We start from the raw sequence: 21,066 nt of genomic DNA on the forward strand, positions 1-21,066 counted from the left end.
TATGTGGCACAGAAGAACAAATTTGTTACTAAAATGATTGTCAATGTGGATTGCCAGTACATATTTGTCATATTTTTTTTTTTTACTTTTCGTCTTCCGACTTTGCTGACAAATGCGTCCTTGAAAGATGAAAATATAAAATTTAATCTCTGAAAATATAAAAAATATACAAATATATCCGGACATTAATAATAGATTGTAACTTATTATTATTATTATTATTATTATTATTATTATTATTATTATTATGTGTTTGTAATTTACTGTTATTCGTTTAGTACTTATGTAATATATTTTTGAATTTTTTTTAATATATATTATTATTATTTTGATTTCCTCGTCAAACCTTAATCTTTACTGTTAAAAAAACTTTATCTTATATTTTATAATTTTATCAAATTTTTACTAAATTTCTCACTTTTAATCTTCAAAATTATTTTATATCCCAATTCCAACTTAAGTACTCTAATATTTAAATTGAAATTAATATGTCAAGTGTTTCGAGTAGACAAAACACAATGAGCCGCATGAATAAATTTATTTATTTATTTTTAAAAAACAATATAATCAACTATTTTTTTTAAAAAAAAAGTCTCAAAAAATTTAAACTAGATAGAATTAAAGTGAAATTATAAGTCTTTTTTCTTAATCAATAAAATGTATATATATGCCTCAAATATGAAAGAATCCCCTGGATAAACCTTTCGTGCTTTCACTCGAGACAACACTTATTATATATAATATGAATGAAATGAAAAACAATTAATAACAAATAAAGAACCCAAATAAATTTAAATAAAAAATATAATAATACTCAAACTAATACATATGTTAACTTAAAAAACAAAACTAGTACAGAGATTTCTTGCGGAACGTAGAGTTGTATGTCTCGCTGATTTAAAGACTGCAGCGACCTTGCATTCCATTTGACATATTATGGAAGAACACATAATAAAGATTAATAATTAATTGAAGAAACAAAAAATTTCAAGAAATAAAAGACTTTTATTTTTTAAAATGATAACTCAATTGATTAAATTTTGTGAGACTTTTTTTTAAAAAAATTAGTTGATTAAATGTTTTTTTTTTCTAAAATAAATAAATTTGGTCTAGCAGCCGATTGTGTTTTTTCTACTCAAAACTCTTAACATATTATTTTCAATCTAAATATAAGGTTACTTAAGTTGAAATTGGAATATGAAATAATTTTAAAGATTAAAAATGAGAAATTTAGTAAAAATTTGATAAAATTATAAGATATAAGATAATTTTTTTTAACCGTAAAAATTAAGGTTTGACAAGGAAATCAAAATAATAAAAATATATATATTAAAAGACAAATTAAAAAATATATTACATAAGTACTAAACAAATATGAACACTAAATTATAAACAAATAATAATAATAATAGCAACAACAATAATAATAATAATCATTAGTTATAATTTATTATTAACATTTAGATATATTTGTCGCACTTTTGGGACTAAATGTTGTATTGTCATCTTTTAGGGGTGTATTTGTAAGCAGAGTGAAAAGATAAAAAATCAAAAAAATATTATGACAAATATGCTCATATGCTGATAATCCAGGTTGACTATAATTTCAGTGATATATTTGTTCTTTTGTGTCACGTAAACGACTTTATTAATGATAATTGACTAAAGTTAAATATATTTGTTGCACTTTTTATATTTCGAGAGACTAAATTTTATATTTTTATGTTTCTATTTTCCTGGTACATTTATTGTCAGAAAATTAGTCATTAAGGGACACAAGTACCTATTTACTTTTTTGTTTTTATTGGTAAGTGCTAACCATTCTGGAAATTAGCGTGTATCACTGTAACTATATAACTAGTATTTATCTATAATTCTTTTAAAACTAAAATTTTCTTACGAGAATTTATTTTTTCTTAAAAAAGTATCATATGGCTGAAACCGGAGGACAAAATGAATGAAACGAAGCATTATCCACCACCACCACTGGATAAAAATAAATAAATATTTAATAATTAATATAGTACTTTTACAAAACTAGCTAGCAGTAGCTGCTCATTTCACCTTTCCCAGAGTTTTTTTATTTTTGAGGAAGAGGCATGGTGATGATGGCAAGTAGTAGTAGTACAATGCAGAGTGTGTACCCGAGGGTGAGTGGAGCGAATTTCCACGTTCCGCTATCTCCCCACTCTCTCGTTCCTGTTTACAGCAACAGCCACTCCTTTTCAAAACTTCGCAATTCAATTCATCTGGCGGCGGCGCCGTTACCCAAAGCTTCGGCGGGGAACGGTGGCCTCACCGACGACGGAGTGTCATTAGGCACGATGAAGCTGCCTTTGGACACCGACCTTCAGAGATTCGATTCCTTGCTCTTTCAGGTAGTTAACCAAACAACACATGTGATTCCATTCTTTTTCAATAATGTAAAATATAATTGAATGTTAATTAAGGTTTAAATATGTTTTTATTGCATGTAAAATATGATCAATTATTTGTCTTAATCCTTCAATTTTTCTTTATTTGTTTTAGTTTTGATAAATTTATTATTTTTTTAAAATGATTCCTGTATCTAAATATGCTTATTATAAAATAAGAATATTTATCACGTCATTAATAGATAGTATTGTAGACTATTTTCAGTTTTAAATTTTAAGTGTGAAAATTAATAATCTTTTTTTTCAAAACTAAAATGAAAATTTGTAACAAGGATTTATAAAGATATTAAACCTTTTAATTAATTCAAATGTAATCCATAAGAGGATTGGCTGGTGTAATGCTCTGCTGTGTTCACATGTCGGGGGCAATCTATATAGCGGAAGAATTATGTTTGATTCTTCTATTAGGCCAATACTAACCACGCACGGTGAGCGGATTAGTCTCCAATTTAGTGGGTCTATAGGAGACATTCGTGGCCTCTCACCCAGGAAAAAATTGAATATTAATGTAGCACCGTATTAGTTGCTGGATGAATTATTATTGAATTTTTTTTGGTATTTAATTTGTTATAATTACTGTTTGGTTTATATGTTTTTTTCCCTTCCCTTGGCTTGTGATTGTGTTATGACAGTGGGCAAACAGCCTTTGCCAGGGAGCCAATCTGCCCCTTCCTGTGCCTCTCAAGGTATTATGCTCTTTCTTAGTGCATTTCATTATTGGCTTATTTTAAAATGATCATTTTTTAATATTTTTTGGGAAAACTTTTTTGAAACATAATTCCTGTTTTAAATCATTTCCCTCACTTCACATGTGGTCATATGCTAAACTTAAGCAGTACAACAAGCATTATTCTATAATAATCTATGCCATTTATTTGTATCATGTTTCTGAGCTGTTTATAATCCCATAAATATTTATTTTATCCTGTGTTACTGTGTAGTTTGACTAGGTGTGTGTATGTTCTTTATCACAAGGAGAGGCCTAGAATATGCATACACTTCTCGATCTGTAAAATTTGCCTAGTTCCTATGGTGCATTGTGTCATTTAATTTCTGCTTCAGTTTTACCACTTTATGTAAATGTTGCTTTCTGTCTACATATTTAAGTATGCTTTTTTGTGTCTCATTATTCACTGCTGGGCATGCTCAGTCATGTAATTTTACATCATTCTTGTTGGTTCTAATTACCAATAAGTAGAAAGAAACAAAAACTACCAAGAGAGCACAGAACTAAACCAAAACCTATAAATCTGGAACATGCAACAAGGAAGAAAATGCAAAAACAAAAGCAAGAATGTAAAATGAGAACACAACACAATTACATGGTTCAACCAATATGGCCTACATCCACGGGAAGGAGCAACTCCACTATGAAACAGAGAACCCCCTTGGTTCTGCCCCCTTTGGTTCAAGAAGAACTCTCTCCAAGAACCCAAGTCTCACACTCTGTTATCTCTCTCTTCCCTTACGTGCCCAGTGTTTCCTCTTGTATGTTTCTCACAACAATCTCTGTACCTCTCACAATGATTATAGTTAGTTACCCTTACACAGAGATCCCGTGACCTTTATTTATAGGCTCCAAATCACTAAGACTCAACAACATAAACCTAACAGAAAACACTCAACAGTCTGATGTGTATCAGATTAATGAAACAAATTGTTCTATCTGACTGAGCGTCAGACTGTCCTCAGTTTGATCACAACAAACAATCCTCATCAGACCGAACGTCCATTAGACTGAACAATAGATTTTGAGTCACATACAACAATTCTCCCCCTTGACTCCAAATCTTAGACAAACGATTCCTTCCACCATAGCGCTGCTCTCCCGCTTCTGAAACTATGCTTCAAGAGAAATTAATCAAGTCCAAGCAATGCTTGAACTTTGACCTTGGTAGAGACTTTGTGAACACATCAGTGGGATTGTCTTCAGATTCAACCACATCTCTTATGAAGTGAAGCCTTACATCAATATGCTTCGTCCTCTCATGGTAAATATGATGATTTGCAAGGTGTATAACACTTTGGCTGTCATAGTGAATTGTCACACAGTTTTGTACAATTCCCAGTTCACCAATCATTCCTTTTAACCATAGAGCTTCCTTCACTCCTTTTGCAAGAGCAATATACTTTGATTTAGTTGTAGATAGAGCTACCACAGGCTGTAAGTTTGCTTTCCAGCAAATAGCAGTCCCAAACATTGTAAATACATATCCAGATAAGGGCTTCCCAATATCCACATTCCCTACATAGTCTGCATCAACATACCCCATAATAGCATCTCCATCTTGAGCTGCCTTCTTGTACTTCAGACCAGAGATTCCAGAGATCCATTCACATACCTCTATACCCACTTCAAAGCCTCCCAATGAGCTTGACTTGAATCTGCCATAAACCTGCTTACAATGCTAACAACATGGGCCAAGTCTAGCCTACTACAGACCATGCAATACATGATGCTTCCTACTCCACTAGCATTTGGAATAATATCCATCTTCCTCCTTTCCTCTTCAGTATTAGGAGCTTGAGTAATTGAGAGCTTAGTGTGATGTCCTAAAGGTGTGCTTACAGGTTTAGATTGATGCATCCTAAACCTTTTCACTATCTTCTTCAAATAGCCTTGCTGAGATAAGAACAATTCTCCCTTCATTTGATCTCTAACAATATTCATCCCAAGAATCCTCCTTGTAGTGAGGGCGAGCCCTGGTGCAGCGGTAAAGTTGTGCCTTGGTGACTTGTTGGTCATGGGTTCGAATCCGGAAACAGCCTCTTTGCATATGTAAGGGTAAGGCTGCGTACAATATCCCTCCCCCATACCTTCGCATAGCGAAGAGCCTCCGGGCAATGGGGTACGAAGTTTTTTTTAATCCTCCTTGTAGTACCAAGGTCCTTCATCTCAAATTCTGAACTTAATCTCTCCTTGAGCATACTAATCTCATCCTTGTTTGAGCTAGCTATAAGAATATAATCTACATACAGGAGCAAGAAAATGATACATTGTTCTTCTCTTCTCAAGATGTCGACACAACTATCATAACTACTCCTTAGAAAACCTATCCTCAGAAGAAAGTCATTAAACTTTTTATACAACTGACACAGGCTCTGTTTCAAGCCATACAATGATTTCTTCAAGAGACATACCTTCGTCTGATCTTCTGCAAACCCCTTAGGTTGTTGCATACAGCATATAGATGGTCTCCTCGAGTCTCCATGTAAGAAAGTTGTCTTGACATCCAATTGTTGCAACTCCAGATCATACTGATTTACAATTGTCATCAAGATCCTTATAGAACAGTGTTTTACCACAGGTGAGAAAATTTCATTGTAGTTAACTCCCTCCACTTGTGTAAACCCCTTAGCCACAAGTCTTGCCTTGTACCTTGCCTTCTCCACACCTGGAATGTCTTCCTTTTACTTGAAGACCCACTTGCATCCAACTACTCTCTGATTTTTAGGTAGATTCACAAAGGACTGCATTTCTTCATTCATGACTTGTAACCAGTACTGACTTTCTTTGCCTTCTATAGCCTCCTTGAAGTTCCTCGGTTCTGAGTCTTGAATTTCTTCAGCCACACTAACAGCATAACAAATGAGGTCTGCATATCCATACCTCTATGTAGGTTTTATAATCTGCTTTTCCCTATCCCTGGTTAGTTGATAATCAGAGTCTGTTATGGTTTGGTCTGTTCTTCTTGAGTCTGTTGTTGGTACCTGACCCGCTTCACCTGATCTTATAAGACGATCATCTCTTGAATCATGAGTAGGAGCTCCACCTCAAACTAGGCTTTCTGCTTGCTCCCTTCCAGGTTTTTGCACCTCATTCTCATTCCAGTTTCATCAAATGTGACATCCCTGCTGATAAAGCATCTTGAGTCTCTAGGATCCAGCTTCCACAACTTATAACCCTTGACTCCGTTTGCGTATCCAATAAAGATACACTTCACAGGCCGAGCCTCCAGTTTGTCTTGTTTGACATGTTCAAATGCCAAAGCACCAAACACTCTCAAGTTGGATCAGTCTGCCGGTTTCCCACTCCACACTTCCATAGGTGTCTTAGAGTCCAGAGACATCTGTTTATCAGATACACTGCAGTATTTGCAGCTTCACCCTAAAAACTCTTAGGCAGACCTGATTCTAAAAGCATGCACCCCACTCGTTTCAAAATAGTCTTGTTCATTCTCTCAGCCAGACCATTTTGTTGAGGAGTTCCTGCTACAGTCTTATGCCTCTTAATTTCCTGTTTCCTGCAAAACTCATTAAACTGTTCTGAAAACAATTCCAGCCCATTGTCAATCCTCAAAACTTTCAATTTGGTTCCCTGCTGATTTTCCACAAGTGTGTGCACTCCTTGAACCTTTGAAATGTCTCAGACTTATTCTTCAAGATATAAATCCGCACTCATCTAGAGAAATCATCAATAATGGTGAGATAGGAACCCCCTCTATGAGTCATCACCCTTGAAGGACCCCATAAGTCTGAATGAACATACTCAAAGGGCCTACTAGAGACATGCATACTAGTCCCAAACTTCACTCTATGAGACTTACCCAATATACAATGCTCACAAAATTCTAGTTTATCCAATTTATCACCGCTTAGCAGATTCTGTTTTTCCAGTTCAACCAAACCTCTTTCACTAATATGCCCTAGTCTTAGATGCCACTATTTAGTTTTATCCTGTAACATCTGACTAGCTACAGATGCGTGAGCAATAGCAGTTGAGCCATCCAGAATATACAGACCTTTCCTTTTAACACCCTCAGCAACAATTAAGGCTCCATTCGAAATCTTAATCAGACCATGTTCTATTTTGGTAGAGTATCCCAAATTATCAAACATGCTTATTGACAAAAGATTCCTTTTAAGCTCAAGAACATACTTCACATCTTGCAACAACATCTCCTGGTCATCAAACATCTTCAGTCTGACAGTACCCATGTCATGTACTCTGTATGATTTGTTGTTCCTAAGGAGTACTACTCCTCCTTCTTTTAGTTCTAAGGTCTCAAAGAAATCCTTTATAGGACACATGGTATGTACATCTTGAATCCATGACCCAATTCCTCTGTGTTTCTGAAGTTGATGCCACCAAGATCCCTACACTCTCATAATCGTTTTTATGACCGTTGAAGCACTTTGGCTTCGACTTACTCCTTGATTTTGATCTGGACTTCTTCCATTTTTGGTCCTCTCTTCTCGCTCCTTCCTCTTGAGATATTCAATCCTTCTCCATTATCACATGGCTTTGGCTCTTGGAGCTTTTGGAGCTCCTAAGTCCGAATTGAGTTTTGAACCTCTTCCAAAGTAATGGTTTGATCCCTCCTGTATAGAAGAGCATCCTTGAAATGCTCAAAAGACTTTGGCAAAGCATTGAGAAGGAGGAGGGCCTTGTCCTCATCATCATGTTTTACTTCAATATTTTCCAAGTCATCAAGAATCTTGTTAAAATCTGCAAGCTGCTCTGTTATTGATCTTGATTTTGTCAACTTGAAAGAATACAGTTGTTGCTTCAAACAAAGCCTGTTCACCAAGCTCTTTGTCATATTCAAAGATTCCAGCTTGACCCACATTGCAGCAGCAGTCTTTTCTCTTGCGACTTCCCTCAGTGCCTTATCATCAAGACACGAGATTATGACACTTCTTGCCTTGTCGATCTTATTGTTCTTCTCCTTTTGCGATAGAGTGGGAGACATGCGTGTCTCCCCCTTCAAAGCTTCTACCAATCCTTGTTGTACCAAGATGGCTTGCATCTTGATCCTCCATAACCTGAAATCGTTGTTTCCAGAAAACTTCTAGATAATGTACTTGGTACCCACGGTTCACCATTTTTGATTTCTTCCCCACAGACCGCTCCACTTGTTGGTTCTAATTACCAATAAGCAGAAAGAAACAAAAGTACCAAGAAAGCACAAAACTAAACCAAAACCAATAAACTCGGAACATGCAGCAAGGAAGAAAATGCAAAAAACAAAGCAAGAACGTAAAATGAGAACACAACACAATTATGTGGTTAAGCCAATATAGCCTACATCCACGGGAAGGAGCAGCTCCACTATGAAACAGAATTAACGAGATAAAACAGAGAACCCCCTTGGTTCTGCTCCCTTTGGTTCAAGAAGAACTCTCTACAAGAACACAAGTCTCACACTCTGTTATCTCTCTCTTCCCTTACGTGCCCAGTGTTTCCTCTCATATGTTTCTCACAAAAATCTCAGTACCTCTCACAATGATTATAGTTAGTTACCCTTACACAGATCCCGTGACCTCTATTTATAGGCTCCAAATCACTAAGACTCAACAACATAAGCCTAACAGAAAACACTCAATAGTCTGATGCGTATCAAATTAATGAAACAAATTGTTCCATCTGACTAAGCCTTAGTTTGATAACAACAGACGATCCTCATCAGACCGAACAATAGATTTTGAGTCATAGACAACAATTTTTGTTAGAAATCTCTTGGGAAAATAAAGATAAGAGTTATAATTTTATAAATATTGCCAGTGCAAAACATCTTCACACAGCACAATTATTCAATAAGATTTTTATTACTTTATCACGTCATTCTATTCATTATGACGTGTCAATGAAGTATGTTTTGTATAAAGATGTTTTACACAGATAATGTATATAAACTAAAGATGTTTAGTTCATTCTCACTGTTAGTCCTAGCTATTGCTCTGGCTTTTGATTTGGTAGTCTCAACTCGTAAAACACAACTCTACTAAATTGTGCTTGAAGTCCCTTGTGTTCATGGCTAATGACTTTGTTACGTTTGGTCTTCTTGAGCAACATCAAAGTGATTTAATCATTGTTATAATATTGTTTGTTCAGAATCAGAACATGGTGATTTTAAATTATAGTTGCTTGTAGGTTATTTATGACTCAGATAGTAACCACTATGATAAGATGATGTTGGTTCAGTTGTTCTTGAAGTGTGTAATAATCCTCATTTTGAATAAACAGGTGGACAAAATACCTGGTGGAGCTAGATTGGGTTTTATCACCATTGGGGATGGGAAAACTGAAGTTCTTGTGTATATTGATTGCTTGGTTTTTCCACCAACTGAAAACTCTGCTCCAATTTTCCGTGCCATTAGAAATGGTCCCTTGAAGGATAAGGCACCACCAGGTGAGCCCAGAATTATGAGAAGCCTTCTTCAAGCTCTTCAGAAGTCAGTTGAAATCGCCAGATTGTGAATATTTTGTTTGTTTCTAACGTCCTTGTAATTGTAAGGTTTTGACTTTTGAACCAAAATGTTAACATGAAGTATGAATTTGATGTATATATATTTATTCAAATTCATTCATCCAATATTATGTTTACTCACTGAAGAGATCAATGTTCGTTTAAACTGTCTAAGTGTCAAGAGATGTCTGGAATCTCTAACTTCAGTTCTGTTTTGTACATGAGAAATAATATTTACATTTACATTACATATATGAAATGCATGCTTTTTTAAATACTTTATTATTACGTATTACTTTTCTATTTTTTTAAAAGTCAGTACTTCAGAAAGTGACCTATTGATAAGAAAACTAAATTGGTGTTTATAAAGAAATAAATTAATAATAAAAAAGGTGTCAAAGAGTGTGTTAAATAAATGTAAATAACATTTTGTGTTCACATGGACTTATCATTTTACCTCACATTCTTCCTACAAGTTGGGAAGATCGCTAGTACACATGCAAAAGTAAAAGTTACCACGGGTAAATGGCAGGGTCGGGCTTAAGGTCCAAGCAATCCAATCAAAGGCTTTAGGTCTAAAAAAAAAATTTTTTTTTTAGTACTAATATATCTCAAAATTTTTTTTATTGTAAAATTATATTTGAAAACAAATTTTAATTAAAATATTATAAGTAATTATTAATCTTTTTATTGGTACTATAAGTAATAATTAATGAGTAAACAATTCTTCACCAATATCTTAGCTTTGTTTAGAAAAAATAAATTTAATAATTAATGGTTAAAGAAATCCAAAATCTTTTATTTCTTAGTCTCTCATACTTTTTTTCACCTACTTCTTTAGTTTACTTGATTATTATTTTGTTTTAACACATTAGTCAATAACTCTTCCATGTTTATTTTATTCTCATCTCTTATGTGTATGTGTTTCTATTTGGAGGGTAGGGAAACAATTGATATTTTTTCCTTTTGAGTGTGTCAATATCAGGTAAAAGCCAAAAATAAAACTGTATTTTTTATTTTCTCAAATTTTCTTTTGTTGATAATTCTTACATACTTACATGTTCCTTTATCAAATTATAATTATCTTTTCTATTGAAAAGTGTTGATTTAATAATCTAAAATCTTATACATACACTAATAGTCTCATTAGTGTATCAACAAATGACAAGTTTTATATATATTATTAAGCTTCTATCCCAAATCCTGATGAATTGCGAGATTGATATCAAAATAAGTTTATTTTTTATTGTTTTATTAATGAATAATGATTAATCTCAAAATAATTTATGCAGGTTTAACAAAAAAGTTAAAATTTGGAAATTAAGTTTAAGCACTTACAAAAGAAGAGAAAGAGACTTGAGACTTCAAGATACTACGATCAAGTTCATTTTCTTGACAACCAAAATTAGGTTTTATTGTTTTAGCTCATTCTTATTTTATATACTCATCTTTATAGTGTTTTATATATTATAATTTTTAATTTCATACAAAAATATATATAATACGTATCTCAACTAGAAAATATGAATTAAGTTATTCAAAACTTTAAAAAAAGAGAAGAGTTGAAGCTTTAATTGCATTACAAAAAGGAGCTATGGATAAATTTATAAAAATAGATGAGGAAAATGAATTAGAAAATATAAGTGGGTGTTATTTGATTTTGAATGAACATGATAGCAATTTAGATATAGGTGAAAGCAACAATAAAGAAGTAGTTAGTGACGAGGATAATTATAATTCTGATTCTCCAACTCATGATAACGAGGAGGAAATTCAGAGACTAGATGATTCTATTTTTGAAAATATATATGATCCAAGCCAATGAATACAATAATATTAACTAGACCAATCGTTTCAGTTTAAATGAGTTTTTCAAAACTAAAAATAATAAAAACTTACTTAAGATCAACAATGTCTCAACAAAATTGAACGGATTGACATTATTGTCTATTAAAAAAGAAATATTAAATGAAATTAATTACGATAATTTAATCAATAATTTTGTATGACAAAAAGCTCAAAAAATTAATTTTAAATAAAATAATAATAATTTTAATAAACTATTTTGTGAGTAAATAAAAAATTTTATTCTTAAATTTATTTTAAGCCTCTCAAGTCCTTGAACCTCCCCTAGATATTGAAGAAAGTGTCCAAGTTATTATGGGGAAATTTGAAATAAAATGTTTGTGTAGACAAAAATGTCATTAGTCTTCGTATTTTTGGCCTAAAGATTAAGAAAACATGCTTTGAGTCTGGTAGCAAATAAATGAGATAATGTCGGCCATCATAATTTTTAATAAATATCAAATAATAAAAGAGAATTTGCTTAAAATAATATATTTCTAGCATTTCTCGTAAAACAAATGTTATATTTTGTATTCAAAATATTCAACTGTGGGATTAAATAGGAAAAAAAGTTAGGTAAACAATAGCTTTTAATTAAAAATTTAATGAGAAAAAGAACTATGTATTACACTGCCATTCAACAAAAAAAATAATCATAGTTTATAATAAACTTTGTTGATTTTTATAAAATTAACTTAAAAATTATATCAACAATAATTTGTGATTGAATTTGTGATTTAACAATGTATAAAATTTAGTGAATCATCGTTAAATTTAAGTTTAATTTTGTATTTCCTTTGTTTCAAGATGATTGTAGTTTTAATTTTTTTTTATAAAAAAATTCAAATGACATGATGCTTTTACTTTTCGATAAGATATTTAAATATTAATTATAATTTTGTCTTTAATAAATAATATTATTTTGTAAGATTTAATAATACATTTATTAAAATTAAGAGAAAAAATAAAGATATTTTAATAAAATTATTCCCTAATAAATGTTAATTATCTTAAAATATTTTCTTGGTCTCTATAAAAAAAATCTTACTATTAGTTATTTTGGGGTAAAGAGAGTAGTTACTTAAGTTATAATGAAAAAACATTTTATCATTAAAAATTTAATTAAATATTTCTATGCTTCCTAGTATTTCTCATCGATTTTTTTTCTTTCACAAATCTATAATAGATTAGATTTAGAAGCTAGCTAGTAAGCTACTTCCCACTCCCACGTAGACTCATCATCCAAACACTGTAAAACCGCAAGAACTCTAGTTTGGTGGAACTCTCTATCATTTTGCCACCCTTAATTCATAAACACTTTCCAACTCTCAACCCACATTAACAACTTTAACTTCTTCTTCCATTATTCTATGAACTCAAACTCAAACTCAAAACAATGACCACTTTTTCTTTCTTCTCTCATTTTCTTTCCTCCACTATTCCTCCTTCTCCCTCACCCTCCTCCAAGAACTCTATTTTCTATGCCCTCTTCAAAGGAAACACCAAGCAATTCACTTTTTCCAAAGCCACGAACCTCTTGCAGTTGCAGCCACGCATAACTGTTTTCTCTTCTTTAAAGGATGCAGGCTCCAGTGACAACACACCAAGGTTTGCGTTTTTCGTTGGTTTTTGTTTACTTATTCTTTTTTGGCTAATGGGTTGGTTGAAATGTGGAATTTTGGCATTGGTTTGAGCAAAAAGTACATTTTTTATTATTATTTTGTTTTTGGCAGCAACTTTTGCATTATTGAGGGGCCAGAGACGATTGAGGATTTTGTGCAGATGCAGCTGCAGGAAATTCAAGACAACATAAAGAGCAGGCGCAATAAGATCTTTCTTCTCATGGAAGAGGTTAGCTTATAATAATGGCGTACCAATGTTAGTTGTTTGTTTATTTTAGAATGTTAGTGTGGGATTCGAACCCACGACCTCTCCTCTCCCTTCTTCCTTCATCCCTTAAACCCCCCTTTTGATCAACCAATGTTAGTTGTTAGTTTTTGGAATAGTGCCAATTTGCCTATCTATGAAGATTTGGTCTTTAATTGAGTCGAATACCTGTGTGATTCATGTAGCCGACCTCATTTAGTGGGATAAGAATTTTGTTGTTGTTATTGTATTGAGTATGGCAGGTAAGGAGATTACGTGTGCAGCAGCGCACAAGAAGGGGTCAAAAAGTTGTCAATGAAGAGGGAGAGGAGAAACCAGATGAGATGCCGGATATTCCGTCATCAATTCCTTTTCTTTCGCATGTGGTGAGTCTCAGAACACATTGCTTTCATTAGGCTGTAGGTATTGACTGAATCATCCCTTATGGAAAGGTGGAGTTTGGAGAGAAACATATAGTAAAGTAATTCTGTTAAGTGACAAATTATACCAATGTTTTGAAGTACTGAAGAAGCTTATTGATGTTATAATCTGAACATTTTAATACCCCCTGGCAAAGGGTTATACACCAAGGTTTATCACAATTGTCGTAAAATCACTTGTGTGAAACATCATGGTTTTTGAGTCGTGCTTATTAAATTCCTTTTGTTTCTCTATCAAATGCTTGAAGCAATTGAAATAAAGCTGGTGCGTTTGGCCTTATTTTTTTTTAATCTTCAACTAACTGTGTGCTTTTCCTATTGAAGTAGACGCCCAAGACTTTGAAGAAGCTCTATCTGACTAGCATGTCATTCATATCTGCAATAATTGTATTTGGTGGGCTTATTGCGCCGACGGTAATTTTATTACATTATGTGTTTTCATTCGTTTTTAATCTATGGCAGATAGTCAAACCTTACAGTTAAATCACTTGAATGCCAATCAATGGATCCTTTTATTCTCTCCATTTGGTATATGTTTTAATACTAATGTCATACTGTATTTCTATGCTTAATTTAATTTGAATGCTGTGACTTCTACCTTTTGCATTGTATACAAAAATTAAAGTAAAATATACTTCTGTCTTTTACACGAGAATCATTTCTCTGCTCCATGACTGCTACTTTTCTCTTAGTTGGGAAGGATATTCTGAGACTGGATAAAAGAAGGAGATTGAAGGTTATATATGTAAACCAGGACAGAAGAAGCCATTACTATTGAAGAAATTGAATGAGGTTATTGAGATATCTATATAAATATAGAAAATTTAGGTCAATGCTGGTTGATAGTTTCCTATTCTATGAATAATATCATCAAACCTTGTGGAACAATCTTTTGTTGTGAACTTGTGATAATTTGCATTTTTTGGGGCAAATTAAGTTTTGATATAGTGATTACTTGAATTTAAGATACTTCCTCCTAAGAGAAATGCAGCATATGATTAAAGTTAAGTGGCTCTCAACTTCCCTTTATGCTATCGTTAGTTTATAAAGTATAGGATCTTCATTTGATGAGAAGGTGCATTTACTCATGAAGTATAAAACCTAGATTGCTGAAATTGTAACCTTTGATGAAATGATCCATGAAAGGAGCAATCCTAAGAGTGGAGGCATAAAAAACATTGAAGCACCTGATTCATGCATTTACCAATAAGGGGTCTGATAAAAGACCTTTTAGTCACTTTGGTAGTATTTATGTTTCCTTTAGCTTTCTAGCATTATGGATATAGGTGAAAAAACTGTACATTGGTAGATCATGATCATAATCTATATTCTTATCAAATGCTCAATCTTTATGTTTATGGCAGCTGGAGCTAAAATTAGGTTTGGGTGGTACCTCATATGAAGATTTCATAAGAAGCATGCATTTGCCTTTGCAACTAAGGTATACTGTTGTTTGAATTGTGTGCTTTATTAATTAGCAATTTCCATTGGAAAGAAACTGTTCTGTTGACGAATAACAGACTTGCTTGATCAATACCTGATTACAATTTGTTTGTTTCCTGAATCCAGTCAGGTCGACCCAATTGTGGCATCCTTTTCAGGTGGGGCTGTTGGTGTGATTTCAGTACTGATGCTAATTGAGGCTAATAATGTTGAGCAACAAGAGAAAAAAAGGTGCAAGTATTGTCATGGAACTGGTATGTTCCTACTCTTTGAAGATCTTCATTCTCTTAATATATCTCAATATCTCAATCATGCACATTTTAGACACATTTTGTCTTTCTGTAGTTTCTGAGACTTATACTGTTCAAATAGAGTGGAAGTTTTGGTGGTTATGATGAAAGTTTAATTGCACTCTTCATTTTTATGATATGGTAAGAAATTATTTTCATTGTATGTAAATTTTAATCGTTAGAGTTTCATATGGAGTTAGTTTGCTGATCAATTTGGATAAATTCAGCTTGTACATGACTGGAAAGCATTCAGAAATATTTTTTAGTTTAACAGGCATGCATTGTTTACACTTTCAATCAATCATAAATTATCGTTGTTATGATTTAAAGTAGTTATTGTAAAGATCAACAAACTTATCATACATAGCGGTTTGCGATTGCTTGAGTGTAAAAGATCTTTACACTATCAGTGCATGTATTATTTGTTCAAATATTTTTCATTGTTTCATCAAATAGAATATTCACATTCAGTCTTGGTTATGCTGATTCTTATGTCAAAGTTGTGTCCTTTACAATTTGTTCCAAATTCTATGTATAGGGTACTTGGCCTGTGCTCGGTGTTCTGCAAGTGGCGTGTGCTTGAACATTGATCCTATTTCAGTATGTAGTGCTTCTGCCAGACCTCTGCATGCTCCTACAACCAGAAGGTGTCCAAATTGCTCTGGTGCAGGAAAGGTACACAATCTGTTGACACTTCTAATTCATTTGCTCATTTCAGCCTGCTAAATATGTGGAATTTTTATTTTAACCCAACTATGTGGTTGTGCAATATATTAGGTTGCCAATTAATTCATCAATTGTAGGTGTAACATTAGACATTAACCTAATACTCATCTCTCCCTCTATCCCCCCCTCCCTTTTTAGGTAAAGAAAAGTAGTATTCATTTGCATACATAATAACTATTGTTGCATGTGCAAATGTAATTTTGCAACCAATTAATTTTAATCGTAATTAGCAAGTTTTTAACTAATAACTAATCATCTTACCTGTCTTGTAGGTTATGTGTCCATCTTGCCTTTGCACTGGGATGATGATGGCAAGTGAACATGACCTGCGTATTGATCCATTTGACTAACACATTACATGATTTGAGGACTTGTGATTTTTGTTTCTCTAATTTATTTAAAAAATATGAACACCATCTACAAAATCCCTTCTCCAAATTTAGCATTATTATTTTAAAAAAGCTATATAAAGAATTAGGCTAAAATGGTAACATTCTAGTCTTCCACTTCAGGTGAATTGTCAAAATGGATCGGCCAATATTCTTTGTATAAGAATCAATATTGTACTTTGAGTATGGTGCTGGTGAAATTCGTTAAGATCAATAGTGCTTCTTTTCATTAGTAGTCCTTGTGGTTCATCTAACAATAAAAAAGCACCTATTCAGTATTTATATATTTTTTAAAATGTAAATTGTGCCATGGAGAAGTTTATACTTCAATCTTTTAGTATTGCAACTAAAACGATGTTTGATAGAAATGTAATTTGATGTTTGTATGGGATAACTTAAATTTTAGGAAATAATAATTTGTTTTTTAAAAACTACAAAATTTGGTTAAAAGAACTTGTTATTTCTTCAAAATAATCTGAATTAAATACACATATCTGTTTCTTGGAAGGTGTTGGCTCCATGTAGTACCAGAACAAGTTAATTCAATTTCTTTAATCAACATTACTATTTTGCACGAATTGACTCTAAACGAATTAAGATAAAGGATAACATGAAAAGTCAAATTTTTTAAAAATAAATATTAATTAAGAAATACATAATGTAATTTGATAGAAATTACCGTTCAGATGAAAATGATGAAAACCATTATTAGGTAATAAACAAGGTTTTAAATTGTGGTTGAGATTGTAGTTTATCACCATAGCTGAAGTTGCAGAAACAGTAGATTAATGTTGGAATGTGATGTAAAATGTTTAAGAATTTCTTAGATGATTTTGAAACCTATGATTCTCACAAATAATAAATAAACAAATAATGTGTATATGTCTTCATAGGAAGATTTCTATCCGGTGTATTTTGATTTTCTTGACAGAGGAGAGAAACAAGATTTCATTCCTTTGACTATTCTTTTTGCCTCTCTATGTTTGTGATGACTATAGATTAGAGAGAACACTTTTATGTTAGAAAGGAGACCTTTTTCTCTCATGCTAGTGGATATTAATCCCCTTTTATAACCACTACTCTCATCAAGTAGAAATTACTTTTAGAAATTTCTTCCATTTAATCCAATTACAATTTAGTCCTTAATTATTAATTATTTATTTATTAGTCCTTACATAAGTCATATGCTTCTTACATGAGATATTAATTCTAATATTCTCTCACTTGGTCCATGTGACATTACTAAACATTATGGATTAAATAAATAAATATATTAAACTAACATAATGCACATTAAAAAAATGACTAAACTGTTCTATACATTGGACACGTCATAATTTCATGATTAAGAATAGAAACCAATTCAAGTCATGGCGGTTGTACATCACTTAATCGATATACTTCCATGTATTACAAATTAGTCTTCTCCTTATATGATCATTAGTTAGGAGCACATAATTGGTCCAACTTAATGTCTTTATTCAAGACAAAACCTATTAACATTACTCTAACACAAACATGCATGCAAACATAGAGAACAAGTAATCAGAAACATATCATAATTGAGCTTAGTGTCATTGAAATACATAAGATAAATTACACTTAATGATCATCAGTAGCAATAATGCCCATACTTTCAACATGTTTTATAAATGTCTTGGGCGGTAATCCTTTACTCAAAGGGTCAACTTTCATAAGGTTTGTGCTAATATGTTTTATTGACATTCTTTGTTTCTGAACTTCTTCCTTCACGACAAATACTTCAATTTTGTAACCAATTAGCCTGAATTGTAACCTCAAAACATGCTATAAATTCATCTTTCATGGTAGATGCAACAACAACTAATGCATACAAAATTGCTTCCATTTGTTTTCATTCCATATCATTTCTAGGACATTGTGCGAGACTAAATTTGTCTCCTTTCTAAATTAGAACAGGTGATGCTGAACACTTTTCCATCCTGAATCTCTCTAGTACTTTATTGATATATGCTTTCTGAGATAAGCCTAACAATCCTTGTGATCTATTATGGATTCTATCCCTATCACATAACTTACCTCACCCATATCTTTCGCTTCAAAGTTGCTAGAGAGAAATTTCTTAGTCTCATGAAGAAGACCAAGATCATTAGTTGCAAGCAATATATCATCAACATACAGGATTAGAAAAATAACCTTACTCCCACTGACCTTCAGATATATACACTGATTAACAGTATTTTCCTTAAATCCAAAGGAAACAATGGTATCATTAGACTTCAAATACCATTGGCGAGAAGCTTGCTTAAGACTGTATATTGATTTCATTAATTTGCAAACTATGTGTTCCTTTCCTTCAAATGAAAACCCCATTGGTTGGTCCATATAAACATTATCCTCTAATTCTCCATTAAGAAAGACAGTTTTCACATCCATCTGATGTAGCTCCAAGTCATAATGGGCTACTAATGTCATGGTAATCCTAAAAGAATTCTTTCTTAAGACCAGTGAAAACGTCTCTTTATAATCAATGTCATCTTTTTGAGTAAATCCCTTAGCAACAAATCTAGCCTTGTAATGTTCAAAGTTACCATGAGAGTCACATTTAGTCTTGAAGACCCACTTACAACCAACTCTTTGGCAATTCTACAAGGTCCCAAACACCATTATGTTCCATGGAATTTATATCTTCTTTCATGGCATTTAACCACTTCTTAGAATTATCATAACTTACAGCTTGTGAAAATGAAACTGGATTATTATCATTAATGCTTAAGTCTATTTTTGTTTCATGTAGGTATACCAGTCATTTCGAAATAGTTGTCTCCTTTGTCTTTGAGACCTCTTTAATGCTACTTCTTGTGGTTCTTCCACAATAGGTTCATTATGTATCATGAGCTCATTATTGTGTTGCTCTTCTTCATTATTGTTTGGAACAATAACTAAAGGAGCAATCACCTTATTGCTAAAGGCACAAGCTAGAGGGACTTGCACTCTAACTTCTTTAATTTCCACATCTTGTGAAACTTTACTCCCACTGATTTCACCATTTTCAATGAACCTTACATTTTCAGTTTTGACAATTCTCATACTATGATTAGGATAATAAAACATATACCCCTTTTGACTTTTCTGGATAACCAATGAAATATCCACTGATTGTTTTTGCATCCAATTTTCTTTGTTGCGGATTATAAATCCTTATTTATGCCTGGCAACCCCAAACATGCAGGTGCCTTATACTAGGTGTCCTATTTGTCCAAAGTTCAAAAGGTTTCTTTGGAACTACCTTACTAGGAACCTTATTCAACAAATACATGACCGTTTCCAAGGCATACATCCACAAAGATACGTGTAAAGTTAAATTTCTTAACATACTCCTAACCATATTCATTAAAGTTCTATCGCGCCTTTCTAATATACCATTTTGTTGTGGTGTACCTGGCATTGCGTATTACGCACAAATACCACGTTTATGAAGAAGTTTAGCAAATGGACCTGGGTGTTGCCCAGTTTCATCGTATCTTCCGTAATACTCACCATCTCTATCAGATCTAATAACGTTCATCTTTCTGTCTAATTTCCTTTCTACTTCATTCAAGTAAATTTCTAAGGCATCCACTACCTAAGATTTCTCATGCAGTAAGTAGACATAATCGTAACATGAATAATCATCAATAAAGGTGATAAAATATTTTTCTTTTTCGAAAGAATTAACATCAAAAGGTCCACAAATATTAGTATGCATGATTTCAAGGAGCTGAGTGCTTCTTGTGGCTCATTTCTTTGTATATTTTGTTTGTTTTTCCTTAATACAATTCACACAAATATTTAGATCCGTAAAATCTAGACCAGGAAGAATTTCATTCTTTATTAATCTTTTTATCCTTTCTCTAGAAATGTGATCTAAACGTTTATGCCATAATAAAACAGATCGTTCATACACTAAACTACGTTTAGTGCCAACATTATGATACAGAGTTAAAATAGTTTCAGCATACAAACCATTTAATTTCAATTTATATAAATGTTAACTCGTTGGCAAGTGTACCAAATTGTCACAAGTAGTAAAGTACTCGGAAGTCCGAGTGTCGAATCCACATGGACTTTGTTTGTACTTAGATTAATGCAAATCCAATTTTTCAAGCAAGAGATAAGAAATTTAAAATAAAAGATAAAGAAAGATAATAGATAAGATAAAGAAAAGATAAAAGATTTAGATTAACGCAAACCCAATTTAAAAGCAATAGATAAATAATTTAAAATAAAGATAAGAAAATATAGGAGATAAGATAAAGATTTAAAAGAAAAAAGACAAAAGATTGAAAGATCAAAATAGAAGATAAAATATTTAAATTGAGATATGATAAAGATAAGAATAACTACTTCTAAGAAAACCCAAACAATAAAATAAGGAATAACTACTTCTAAATTAAAGAAACTTCAAACAATAAAATAGGGAA

General features: G+C 32.4%; 2 protein-coding genes across 3 annotated transcripts; both read left to right on the forward strand.

The window, feature by feature from the left end:
* The first annotated feature begins 2,075 nt into the window (after positions 1–2,075).
* LOC100500228 (uncharacterized) lies at positions 2,076–9,782 on the forward strand. Its single transcript, NM_001248080.1, has 3 exons — positions 2,076–2,378; positions 3,068–3,121; positions 9,403–9,782. The coding sequence occupies exons 1-3, from the start codon at positions 2,100–2,102 to the stop codon at positions 9,634–9,636; spliced, it is 567 nt and encodes a 188-aa protein (NP_001235009.1). The 5' UTR covers positions 2,076–2,099; the 3' UTR covers positions 9,637–9,782.
* Positions 9,783–12,690: 2,908 nt separating this feature from the next.
* LOC100778068 (protein ORANGE-LIKE, chloroplastic) lies at positions 12,691–16,838 on the forward strand. 2 transcript variants are annotated; one of them, XM_006575239.4, is made up of 8 exons: positions 12,691–13,078; positions 13,204–13,321; positions 13,600–13,722; positions 14,104–14,190; positions 15,141–15,217; positions 15,346–15,473; positions 15,565–15,650; positions 16,048–16,177. In XM_006575239.4, exons 1-7 carry the CDS (start codon positions 12,867–12,869, stop codon positions 15,612–15,614), a joined length of 795 nt encoding a protein of 264 aa, XP_006575302.1. In that variant the 5' UTR covers positions 12,691–12,866; the 3' UTR covers positions 15,615–15,650; positions 16,048–16,177. The 2 variants fall into 2 exon arrangements, with proteins under 2 accessions (XP_006575302.1, XP_006575301.1); XM_006575238.4 differs by lacking the exon at positions 15,565–15,650 and adding an exon at positions 16,508–16,838 and having other exon boundaries at positions 12,693–13,078; positions 16,048–16,184.
* The last annotated feature ends 4,228 nt before the right edge of the window (positions 16,839–21,066 follow it).

This window comes from Glycine max, chromosome 2, assembly GCF_000004515.6.
Source record: "Glycine max cultivar Williams 82 chromosome 2, Glycine_max_v4.0, whole genome shotgun sequence".
Lineage (NCBI taxonomy): Eukaryota > Viridiplantae > Streptophyta > Magnoliopsida > Fabales > Fabaceae > Glycine > Glycine max.